Raw genomic sequence first — 13943 nt, forward strand, 5'->3', positions numbered from 1 at the left:
AATATTCTATATCAAAGCTTAGGTTACAGACGTGTTCGTGCCTTGAGAGATAGAAGCTTAAATGATCTATCAAGTATTTTGATTAATAAATGATCTCTATCACTTTCCAATTCACGTTCAATTTTCGGAATCTCATTATTCCAAGAAGTAATCACAATATTTTAAGTTAGGCTCAGAAAAAATAACAAAAGATCTTGCTTTTGTTACGTTTTCTAAAAATCTAATTGGATCAAACTAATATTGATTTATTCAAACTTAAATTTTACATAGAATCTTTTTACAAAGTTTCGTACGACATCGCTGGGAAAAGTTAGAGAAATAGGTAAGTTTTTCTTTCATTGTTACGAATGCAGTGGAATACTTCTACTAATAGTGGAATGTTCCTACGTTTATGTAACTGATACCATAATTAATTACTTGCAATCATTAAGGACAGTGGCCGATTATTTGTCATAAAATATTAATTTATTGTTAGTATCTATTACTACTCGTATTTGAGCGGTAGTATCTATGTAAAAGATTACCATTTTGTCATTAAATGACAGTGAGACATGTGAGACAGTATGTCTGCGATCTTATAAAATAAAATGAACGCATTGGCCTTATCATACAGTAATTTTTGACTTTAGTTGATTACCTTGAAATAAAAGATCGGAAACTTTCAATGATATCATTCTATTAAACGTTGTCATTCCGTTAAAAAATCCTTGACAAATGTAATTTCTAATTCACTGATATAAAATGTAATACTGCCATTCAAATATTTGTCTACGGACTGTATCTCACTGATATTAAAATTCACATTGACCCACAATCTTGTACAACCGTTAAACACCGTTCTGATAGATCTCATCGCGTAAATAAAGATAAAATTTATCTTTCTTACATTCATTTTAGGGTTCCGTACTTCGATCACTAATAAGAACGTTCCGTACGAAAAAAATCTTAGGTATAGGTTCACTCGTGTGTCAGTCCGTCCGTCTGTCTGTCACAGCCAGTTTTCTCCGAAACGATTGGAACAAATGAGTTGAAATTTGATATTTGGTTACTTCATTTCTCTCTCTCTCTTATGTTTTTATATTTATTATTATTTTTTTAATATTCCAAAAAGAACTTAACATTAATTTTATGCATGAACATTGAATCCTAAGATCGTGATTGGCAAGTCATATCTGTCTTCAGTTATAACGAGTGGCGTCGTTCATAATGAGTTCCGCAAATTAAACTGTCAGGGAAAGGGACTTATTTGAAGCAGCTCCAATGAGGTACTCAAAGAGCCTTGAATATTGAATAGTCCTCGTTAATAAAATATTCAACTAATCGAACGAGTTTCTTCTGGACTAATTGCTTGTCTCAGACATCATTTCGCCGATATTAATTTTACCCATCAATCTTTAAAATGATTTATGTTGGCTTCCTTTAGATATTTTCCGTCTGTAGATTTTCTTGAAGTAGTGGAAAATAATTATGTCTAAGGCTGCTTTCTCATTAGCTCTTACTTCATCGTTTTTTCAAGAGGAAAAAATACATTTCTTTAGGTTTATATTCAACACTTGTTTTCCTTCGGCCTTTTACTGTAATTTAAGGAACGATGATTTTCTCCATATCCACACGTCGTGGACTTACGTCCCTAAAAACGCTACATAGATATATAGATATTTAATTTGAAAGAACAGTGATATTAATATGAGATATATTTATTTATTTAAATCTTTATTGTGGTAACATATCCGAAATTTTTAATTTTTGTTATTTTTTCGAATGCAGACTTGGAAATACTTCATAAACTTCTGAAGAGTGTGTGAAGTCGATCCAGCGTACTAGGCCATCGCTGTAAAGTAGGGCTTATACACTTTAAATTCGCAGAATGTAAAGGGTACATGATGATGATAAAATATTACTTGTAAAATATATTTTCTAAATAGGGATTGTTTCTCAAGGAATCCACTTAAATCTGAAACAATAATTTCTTACAAACCACAGCGATAATAAATGGAAACCCGAAATGTTTCAGCGCTAAATTCTTTTGTCTTTATTTACCGACGCTTGGTATGCTAATTAATTGGCGTATCCTTTTATCGGTTTTACATAAATTTCCGCGATTTTGTCGCAGTCGAATGTATTTACGTGCTTCTCTGGTTTTCTTGAACATTTTTGTGGCCGCTTTTCAGCCATTAAATCCTATTTAAGATTCAGCTTGAATACTATCGGATTTAGGGACGCACTTAAGAATTTTTTTTCGTGTTAATGACTCCTTTATCCGCGCCCATTATTTCTATTCAATTTATTGCTTTAATAAAAAACTTAATTGCTCTGCTAATAACGTTTTAATGAAGTCTTAAGTTGAATTAAAATCCAAACAGGAATTCCTTTGTGAAGTATGTAAATTTCGATGCACCGATCAATTCGATGACATAATAGTTATTTCAGTTAACCTGTCAAATTACTCAACTAGGATCATATGATCATATGAATGGATCATATGTGACATACTTACATTTCGTTAATTGTTTCCAGTGGACACTGAATGATTGGATACACACAAATATACATCCCGATAAATCTGCAAGAGAAAAATATTCACGTTGTAATAAATCTTTTAAGCTTTAAGAGGATTCCAATTGTTCCAACAATGTAATATTAAAACGCGGTCACTTTTGTCTATTAAAAATATTCAGTCACTATCACAGGACTTATACATCGTTGCACCGGTACAATGGAAAGATAAATAAAACAATAGTGTTTCCCCGCGAAAAAACTGCGATTCTGTTCGCAATGCGAATTGTGCGAACAGGGAAATATGAGCAAATGATTCCCAGTAAAATGTACACCCATTTATTATGTCACTAGTAATGCTTTCCGGCTTTTATCAGTGTTGAATGGAGTGCTTGTAAAATGTATTTCTATGTAAATTTTTGATATATTTGTATTTGAAATATTTATTGATTACATACCCTCTAAAAAGAAAATGATTTAACTTAAGGTCTGATAGTATTATCTACCAGTCACCCTGGGGGACACGGATATTTTTGATTACTATTTGGATTATTGATTAAAGGTTATATTATAGTTAAAAAATACATACAGTGTAATTTTGGAGGAGACTTTCGCGTAAACTAGAAGATTTTACGTGTCTTCACATAACTATGAAATTAATATTATAAGCTTGCTTTAAGTGTGAAAAAAAACATCGTAAAAAAATCTGCACACCTGAAAGATTTGAAAAAATCACAAGGATATGTGAAATCTATCCTACATGCTAGCTACGTGGCAAGCGTACTGGACTATGACCTAATATTTTTCATTCTGAGAGAAGATCTGTTCCCAGCAGTGGAACTGAGTTTATTACTACTGCTTATCGACATTACACACGGGGCTATACGTTTTGTAGCCGTCCTAAGCGTCTCGTAGGCATAACAATATGCTCATATTATTCACCAGGCTCCCAGCTGACATGCCCCGCTGTATGTTTTATCTCGTTAGAACTTCGACGGCTGTCTAGTGTATCTCGGTATCTACTCGAGATCTAATTTATAATTCAAATCTCTAGTAATTGCTTGTTATTTCTATTGATGGATTATTGTACTTGATAACTATGATGTCTCAGTGAGATCTGGTAATAAAAAGAAATATTTTTTGTCATCTGTAATCACGGGTTGATTTCAATAGCTCCGATTTTAAATCTTAATGAAAATCCTGTGGTTCTGATTTATTTTTAAGAAATTGGGCTCAAGTCCAGTTTTGTTTTTATAGTTTACGAGTTCATAGATTTTTTATGTACAGCATTTAACTTTGCTTGACATTGATTGTAATGAATATTAAAATGAACTTAGTAATTGTCACTACTTTTAACTAAAAAGTACCTAAGAGATTTTTTTCTTATTTTTGGCAAAGCTGGTCGCAATCGCTTAACATAATTAAATATCTAATTTTATTATATTCCGTGCATTTAAATACTATTTTTTCTACAAAATATTTCATTGCAAACACGTCACAATGCATATTTAATTTATTTCAGTAATAATTTAGTATTGTGTATTTTTTATACTATTCTAACTGCGGTAGAAATCTTTGTGGTTTGGCTGCGCAAGCAGTGTTAAGCGCTGGTGTATTCTGGTATGTGGAGTGTATATGGCAAAATACATTTTCACGAGGCATTCCAGTTTAGTTTCCAAGCAGAATTCCATTCCTATTTGACGACAATAGAAGGTGTCTTTGGCAGACAATGACCACTTACCACTAAAATATTGCACGCGTCGTCATCATAATTATCTTTTCTACACAAAATAATCAATAAACTTTGTCAAATGATATCTCTAACTTAGTCATAATTGTTGCAGCTCATTCCAAGAATATCTGGCGTGTTCCGAGCGGACAGTGCAGAGGTCATGCGGAGAAGAGGCAGCACTGTTTACCAGCGCATTCCTGAAGCGGATGGCTTCTAAAATAATAAAGGTATTATTCAATAGCCTTTGATTGCCGACTCTGTTTGCTGTAGCAGTATTGACCTGACATAACCAATAGATATCGAAGAATCGGGGGTATGTCAAGCTGTATTTTAATAATACAGAATAATGAATGGAAATGAAAGCCTTTTGTTAAGAAGTTTCTGCCCTACTAAATGACACATATTAAATTGTTGCTACCTTTCAGGACTACATTACCCACTTATGACCTTATTTTAGTAGGTATATCCACTTCACCATTTTTTAAACCAGAATATAGGTTGCAAGGTTCAAATAAGCTACGAGGACCTACCCCACTTATTTCTACTATTAGAATTATTATTACTATTATTATTGAGGTGGTTGGAATAATCCATTCCTACAAAGTTTTAGGTATTTCTAAATTAATATTACACAGATTCTAGGTTTTATATTTTCTTCTATAAAGTACAATACAAATCTTGACTTCAGCAGCGCTATAACAAAAACGTATTCTTTTTCATCCGTATATTTCAGTAGAGTAACTTTTTGTATTCATAACATTCTACCGAGAATAGTATTTAGAGTGGTTGAATGACCCGCGGCTATTTTCTGTTTGTTCCCGCGTTTAACTGAACGTAAACCATAAAAAGGTTTCTTTGTTGCGAACACCGGATAATGGAATAGAGTTTAGCATTATTCTCGGCTATTTTTGTTAGTTTACATGTTGTGGAATATCAGCTAAGCGGTGGTGAGAATCGTACCTTGTTCCATATTTGTACTGTAGCTGTAGGCGCTATCATTTATGATACTTTCTGTTTGACGTTTAAATATCGGTTAACTAAACATATTTTTGACAGCAAAGAACATATGAAAATATGACATCTTTTATTAGAAATGGTATCGTTTTTAGATCCATTTAGAATATGAATACGGTGATATTTGGTGTTGATTAGTGGTCAATCCGATTAGCGTATTATTAAACTGTTGAAAAGTTGTTAAAATTTGGCTATTGATTGTTATTAAAGCACTGACTGTGCTTCGCGTTGCCATAGAGTTTTTGGAATCACCAAGATTATTCAGATAAATAGAGAAGGTAGTCGCGAAAAAAATGTTTCTATTATACAATAAAAAATGTCATCTGTTTCTCATATGCAGGTCTTAATTTCAGTAACATTATTTGTTCTTTGCAGAGTTTTTGCCTGGAATACCGCGGCCAGGAGTGCAGTGTAGCTGGGAGCGCAGTACGGACGCACCACAGCCCACTACTACCCATCATAGCTGTGATGACGTATATAACACACTACGTCGTAGCCACATAAAAATATCCATCACATCCATACTTAATGGGAAATACCGAATTAAAATAGATGGCAAATGTGTTGCCAGTAATTCGCGTGCCAGAAAATTGTTGCTAGTTCGTTGTTGCAACGTTCACTGAACTGTAAATAATCGATGTTCGTAGAATGTTAGTTCCTCGGTTAAAGGTGAAACTTATAAGTGATCTTAAGTAAACCGGCTAAGCCGAAAGTAGGGCTCTATGTCTGTATTGTTTATGTTAGTGTATGCAGACAGTTTGCATTTGGATTGCAATATAACTGGAAAATTGCAGTTTGGTTGCCGATTTTGACCAAATTGACATAACTGAAACGAAATTGGAATGCAGTTTATTTGCAGTTCTAACTACACAGATTTTTGTGTAGTTAATCCAACTGCATCTAATGGTATATGCACTTGCTGTTGAAATGCAATTTAACAACTTATAACGAATTGTGCAGTCTGCTAGCACATTTTGCTACATTTGCAACTGGACAAAAGCTGCATTCAAACTGCAATTTTGCATTTACGTTGCAGTCCAAATGCAGTCTGTGTGGACCCTTAATGTATGTTTGTTTTTTCATTTACGTGTTGTATTCATTTGAACAACGGAAAATTACTTTTAATCAAGACTGTTGAAGAGACTACTTTCATACGCGTACTATGAGATAGCGAAGTATAGATCACGTAATTTTGCCAAGGTTTCTTGTCGTGGCATCTATTATGTTATTATAGTTAGCATATTCTCAGAGTAATCAGCTACAATTATTTCGAAAGTTAAGATTGTTATAATTAAAAAAAACATGTTAATATTCTAAATTTAATATTAAAAGTATATTTACTTGTGTGTATTAAAATGGTTGTTCTTTTTTTTTATTAAACGTTATAAAAATATTCACGAATTGTTTATAAAAATTGAATGATCTTAGTTTTGGATTTATAAAAATATAATCAAACGCCTACCAATTTAGTAACGGCAAGTGTTTAAAAGAGTATATTGCCTTTAGTATTCCCAGTACTGATGTTAATTAAAAAACCTTTCACTTGATTCCAGAAGGCTTTAAAAAGTGTCTAGGGTGTGCTACAGTTATAAATAAAGGTGAGAATGCGACATAATACTGTGTCCTTCAAAACTTTAAATGTCCTTAAACATTTACAGCCCTTATAAACCTGTCACGATCTTACTTATACACAGCCTTCTTATGAAAGTATGAAACTGGTTAGGACGTAATATTCTTAAAATAATTTACAATTATTAATTAAAAATATATTCAATGTAAGTTACAAAACATAGATTTTGTACTCATACAATCAATACTCAAAGAAACAGACAAACCGACAGATATAAATATGTGTCATTTAATTCGCAAACCAGCCAATTCCACTTTTTTCAAAATGTTATTTTTTATTTATTTTGATTTCGTTTAACGCCATTTATTATCAAAATAAATAAAAAAAAAATATTTTGAAAAAAAGTGGAGTTGGCTGGTTTGCGAATTAAGGTATCGATATACATTTTCATAGTTCTAAAATTCTTATTTGAGGTAAACTAGCAAAGCCTAAAGATCTTTATTCCGTGAATTTCAATTCGTTACATCTTAATTTTTTTTATTTTTTATAATATAGGGGTAGCAGACGAGCATACAGTCCACCTGATGGTAAGTGGCTACTGCCGCCCATGTACATCTGTAATCAACCCCAGATAGGATTAGATATTCCCACCTAAGGTCGGCCACAGATGCGCCGCTACCCCTGAGGACTAAGCTGGAACGCCTCGGAAAAGTCTGTCTCCCTTACCACACTATTCAAACCGGAACACAGCAGCGCCTAACACTGCTGTTATTAGGTAGAAATAGGTGTTGCGGTGGTGCCGCCGGAGTCGAACCACAAAGGTTCAAATGTTTCTGTAATTCCTATTACTTATCTTCAAAGTTGTTCAAGTCTTGTAAATATATTTTAAGTGAGCAAAGTCATTATATTTTATGTACTTGTTAAATATTATATCATTTTGTTGAATATGAAAATAAAAACTATCCTTAGAGGGAAATTCGAGTAATGCACTGCATTTCCAATGGAAATTTGCGTAAAAATCACAATTCTTAGAATATGAAAAAATATACAGAGGTCGCGCTAAACTTTGTGATTTATACTATTTTATAGCTATGAAAATAGTATATTTCAATTGAATATCATTCATACATTCGGGACTTTTTGCATCTATATTGCTACAAGTCCATTTGTTAAAATATGTTGATAGAAAATTTATCAAATCACAAAAGTTAACTTTTGGATGGTCCGAAACGGATAGAACACAATAGAACCACTGATATTAATTCATACTTTAAAATAAATATTATTATTGATGAATAGTCTTTGATTGGTGTCATAACAAATTATACGGCATATTACTTAATAATAAATTACTGGTACTTTCTGTTACGCCGTAATATTCGACTCGATGAAATATAATTATTTCAATTAAAAATGAGATTGTAAGTAAATACTTTAGTATATTTTTTCTGTAAACTGCACCTAAATTGGGTTAATAACCTTGAAATGTAATGTGTATGTGATTTAATTGATACTTATAATTTCTGTTGATATTATGTTCGGTAATTTTTGCGATATTGTATGAAAGTTGTGATTGCTTGCTCAAATGAGTTAGGAAGTTTCGATTTACAATGAGCTAAAAATGATGCATGTATTGGTAAAGAAAAGATTATGAACTTATATGTTGTAAAAAGTAGGCTATCTTCATTGTTATATTTTTTATCTGTACTCATTTTTCATCATTATATTATTTTTCATCATTATTATATTATTATGTAAAAATAAATACGCCTATTGCAGATTAAAAGCAGAAATATAAGACAGAAAAATAGGTAAGTGTGGCCAATGTAGTCATGTGGCCAATTTATTCGAATTCTACCACTTTATCCTATTATATCATGATACTTGAATTAAGATTCAACTTATGAATGTTTCTAAATATTTCCCATATAAAATGTTCAAAACTTCGCTCGAAACTACAGAATCCGTGCATACAGAAAACAGTTGCTACACACTATTAAGGCAGAAATAAGTATGACAATGGTGCCTCTATTGTATCACGGTTCCTAAAATAAGATCCCAATTTGTGTATGCTTTTAAGAACATAGCATTGAGTGATTAGTTTTATTTTTAACCAACTTCTGTACTATAGAATTAGTAAGTTCGTACTTCATTTCAACGCATGAATGGTGTGCAATAGTAGAATATTATTAATAAAAATATGCAGCTTATATTGATTATTAATATATTATTTTTAATATATTTTGTATAGTTATTTTATAATATAGTAAGCTCAGAACACCCTGTGATAGTTTTAGAAACAATTTCAGTTGTGTAAATTAATTTTGTAAATTATTTCGGTAAATACGTTTTCATCATATTATTATAATTTTAATTGTTTTTTGTTTTTATTTTTACACCTATTTCATAATTATTTTGTAGCGTAACCCCGTAAAACATAAAATCATATAATTTGTCATAAGTCCCTATAATAGAATATTTTGTTTAATAAGGTACTTTAAAATGTACCAATACTTGTTTTAGTTTGGATATTTCTGTTACATTTTCAAATTTAAAAATATTTTCTCTTTATTTTCCTTATAGCGGACACGTAGAAGCAGTAAAAGATTGAACGTAATACTTTGTTAAACCTTTTCCCGATATGAAGTATATTGTTGCGACTTACTATAATAAATTGCCGTGAAAAACTATGTTGCTACTTAGTACTTATTATTTATAATGTGCATAAACCTACAAATCAGTTTAATCTTGAGAAAAAATATTATATTTGATAAAAATATTCATAGTATTCTAAATGTGTGAAGTCTATCACCAGCGTAGTCTAATCCTTGCTTATTTAGGAACACTATTAATCTCCGCTTAACTAGCGTGATCCGAGACCTTCTCATAACAAGGGAAGTCACGTACTACTTAGCTGTGAGACTTATAAAGCGAAGATTTGAAACATTGTTATAAAAACAAATATAATAATACGTAATACGTTTTCCTTAAAAGTTAACGCACTTCATTTACGTTTCAATACGCACTTATTATAATTTATGATTCTTGTGTTTTTAAATATAATCTTAAATAGCATGGATCTCCAATAACATGCCAGTATGTATAATATCAATGAAGGAACAAAATAATATTTTTATAAAAATATCGTACGTAGCTTTCCTTTGCTTTCGAATGGGCTATACCATTAAAACACTCAACTCCTAAACAGCAATACGCCGCTGCAATGAGTATGAAATAAAATTTTCAGTGCAACTTGTGCAACTAAGTAAGAGAACAAATAAATTTGCAGAAGCGCCGTGACTATAATAAACTTGGAGGCATTGTGTTGTCTCGCCGGTTGCAGTTTTAACTAATGTTGCTATGCTTCCTGAAATTTATTTCCATTTTATTGTAATAACCTATGGTAGTTTACGAACTTGGTACATACTTGCAATATACGACCGAATATAGTTTATATTCGCGTATAAGGGTGGTGATGTGAGAAAATAACTCTTATATTGGGAAAACTTATTTTGAGGCAATAAAGAATATAGTATCTAAAGTATATAAGAGTATAGTATCTAAAGTTTCAAATTGCACCTGCGTTTTTGTTAATTTTCGTCAGTTGAATATGTGGTAAAATTTATTGTCCAGTTTTTGACCGCTCTCCCATAAAAATCTAAGTTCTCGTCCCCTATCTAGACAAGGTCTCAATTTTAATTTTTTTATTTTTGATGAAAGTACACAAGTCACACAAAACAACAACAATAAATAATTTTAAGTACAATGAAGCCAATATAAGAGCGGACTAGCAGTTTGGCGCGGACTATACCTATCTAATTATTTTTAAAGTGTTATTTTTCTTTTTTACCAAAATAAAATAACGGAAGTCAAGGCGATGTTTATTATTAGTTTTTAAATACCATTTCAAATATTACGATATAATCACAATATTACCGCGAAATGTTTACCAAAGCGGGCCTTTGGTAGAATTTGAGCTTTTATCGCAGCTTTTAAAAGCTTGAACGCTATAAGGTGATTTTAAAAATAGGCCACTAGCTGTAAAAGCTTTCCATTTGCATATTAATCTATATTTGGATTTTCACGATTTCATTCCTTTGCTGAGAGATCAAAATGTTATAAAAAATGTAGAATATTATTTTGAACTTGAAAATCTTGCAAGTCTTGCCTATAGTTGAAAGAAATATAGTTGCATTAAAGGTTTTAACTAACTGTGAACCTGCCTAACTATGAACATGAATAAAACCAGTCCTCTAATAGGACAACGCTAATTAAACGCAGATTAGTGGAGACAATTTAGTGACAACGTGCCTGTCGGAAGTTTCCAAACAGCCCAACATCACAAGGTTTATGTACTTATGTGCTATTTGCGTCTTTTATATACATATGTATTTTAAGTCTTCTAGACTTAAAATATGTGAAACATACCTTTTTTTTTCTTAACGAGGAGGAAACCTTCAAAAGGTACCCGACGACGTGGGAGCGACGCCGGGTTATGTGGGATTCTTATCGTACTAAAACCCCCCTGGTGGCCGTCCTCAACGCTTGTTGGAGAACTCTGGGATCTCCGACGGAACGCAACCGAAGTCCTCCAAGCGCGATGCCCCGGGCTCTGCCCTGGGGGAGCAGCTTTCGCTCCTCCCGCAACATTTGGTGTACACGACGCTATGCGACCACACATACCGCCGTCCTTCCCGGGTTCGCTTACTGGACGGCTAGAGCTCCCACTCTTGCCGCCCGCAACCCCGGAAGCCCCCTTTTAGTCGCCTCTTACGACAGGCAGAAGTTACCGTAACCCTATTCTAGTCCCGGAACTACAGGAACAATGTGAAACATACCTACGTCAGTCATGAGGACGAACTTAGAATATAGAATATCTACTTAACTAATATACTAAGCAGTGCGATCATACTCTATGAGGGGGAAATTGATGTGGCAGTGACACACCTGTAATCCAAGTACAAAGAGTTTGAATTAATATCAGTATCCAAATAAGTAACGTATTTATAATAGCAATGTGCATTTCGCCTTCTACTTTGCATTCTCTGGAGGGAAAGCTTGGAAGAAATAATCGGATAACATCTGGTAAATCTTATTTAGAAGACTTTTTTGGTTAAGGTACAAAATTGTTTGGATAAGATTAACAAAAATGTTACAATTGCAGAAGAATATAAAATTATTCTGTTCTAGTATGAAATTAATAATAATATAATTATGTACAGTATATTAATATGAGGCAGTGTGCTTATGATTACACAAATGAGATGAGGATAATACTCTTATGTCGAATATCCGAAATATGAAATTTTATTTTGTCGTAAATTTCGATTTATTCATTAAGTCGAGAACCTTTAATCTCGCAAAGCAATTTTTAAACGTATAGTTTTCAATGGAAATATTTTTGAAAAAGAAAGCCGCAATTTTTCATATGGATTTTACGATGAAAAGCTTTTTAATTTCATATGAAAACTGATAATCGGCGGTTTGCTTTATATTCAAACAAGTGTATTCCCAGTTTTAATAATTAATGCATATGCAAGTTCATGTAAAATTGTTGCTATTTTATCGGGAGAATATTTTTTCGTCGCTTATCGTACGCTTATTAGTTTGTTGAAACTTAGTGAGTTTGTTGTTTGTTTTTCAACATTATATATATACTATCTTGTAAGTTACAGTATGAAATAATATTTCTTAAAATAGAGTCCTGCTTGAGGTTTATTTCCAGTTATATACATATATATACCCCTTAATATAATTGTTATAATGAGTTTCTCTACGTATTTTCACCGTTAATTAAGGGTGTCATTATGTACCTATTTATTTGTATGTACCTATAGAATATTTATATACGTATTCGTAAATATTTAAGTATTAGGGGTAAAATTATAAATTATATTTACATATCGCTCCCTTTTAGATGTAAAATAAGTCATTGATGCCTAGCATGTTATTCATTGTAAATATTTTTCATCTAGTTATTTATTGTATTTGTATTGTTATCTCTTATTATAGAAAATCCGTATCCACTAGGTTTTAAAGGATTATTTGATAACCGAATAAATACGAACTCAATTAAATTCATATGGTGTTTTATTTTTTGCTATTATTTCTAGAAAAAACTGTTTTGAAGTTTTTAATTTTTAAATTTTTTACGATTGTATATGATGAAAGATTTAAATTTAACAAAGGAATCTTAGACAAGGGAAGCTTGAAACTTGGAAAATTTTATTAGGTGTGTTAAAAGTGAAAATTAGAAATGAATAATTAATCCTAACCAAAAATGAGTAGCTTCTTAGTGAAAATTTATTTGTCGGAAATCCCCAAACAATATTAAAATGACAGTTTGTCTACAGTAGCTACAAGTTACTCTTCTAACCTTAATTTGCTTTAGACTTATTAGTTTTAACTTATATTTCAACAGGTGAGTTGTTGAAAGCCAGTAGCAACGCCAGCTAAGATAAACGCCGATCTTTAATTACTGTTCAACTTGTTACAAGCTGTTGATTCAACAGACAACTCTTTGAAAACTTGGTACGTTTGCGAGAAACTTCAGGCACAGATGCATCCTGTTAGCAACCGTAGCACTAAATAAGTTATTACTGATTACATGTAGAAGTTTTTTTTACATACATACATGCAATTTTAAATGCAGGTGCGGTCGGGGACATATATTTAGGGCTAGAATAACTAGTTCTACCTGAGGTCGTTTACAGGTCTTTTTCCTTTTTTTATTATACAGGAGTAACAGACGAGCATGCAGTCCACCTGATGGTAAGTGGATACTGCCGCCTATGGACATCAGTATGGACACCACATCAGTAAGACACGAGATAGGATAAGATATACCTACAATTCGGCCACAGATGTGCCGCTACCCCTGAGAACTAAGCTGGAACGCCTCGGAAAAGTATGTCTCACCTCACTCTCACCACACCCCACAAACCAGAACACAGCAGGGCTTAACACTGCTGTTATGAGGCAGAAATAGGTGTGGCGGTGGTGCCGCCGGAGTCGAACCACAATGGGTTCTTCCACCTTCAAACTTCCACCGTTGTGTTGCTACCTACCCCTGAGAACTTATTTGGAACACCGCGTACCAGCTCTTGGCATTGCTGTCATAAGGCAGCATAG

General features: G+C 32.5%; 1 protein-coding gene across 1 annotated transcript in view; it reads left to right on the forward strand.

Moving 5' to 3' along the window:
• The window catches only part of LOC140744300 (uncharacterized), a 30377-nt gene extending 23733 nt beyond the window's left edge, over positions 1-6644 (forward strand). The window contains exons 4-5 of the mRNA XM_073075861.1: positions 4341-4455; positions 5618-6644. Coding sequence (XP_072931962.1) covers positions 4341-4455; positions 5618-5746 — 244 coding nt within the window. The 3' untranslated portion in view covers positions 5747-6644. The remainder of the gene's footprint in view (positions 1-4340; positions 4456-5617) is intronic.
• Positions 6645-13943: the final 7299 nt, after the last annotated feature.

This window comes from Epargyreus clarus, unplaced genomic scaffold (genome assembly GCF_041222505.1).
Source record: "Epargyreus clarus isolate Ecla_fem2 unplaced genomic scaffold, WU_Ecla_fem_2.2 ptg000008l, whole genome shotgun sequence".
In the NCBI taxonomy this organism is placed as follows: domain Eukaryota; kingdom Metazoa; phylum Arthropoda; class Insecta; order Lepidoptera; family Hesperiidae; genus Epargyreus; species Epargyreus clarus.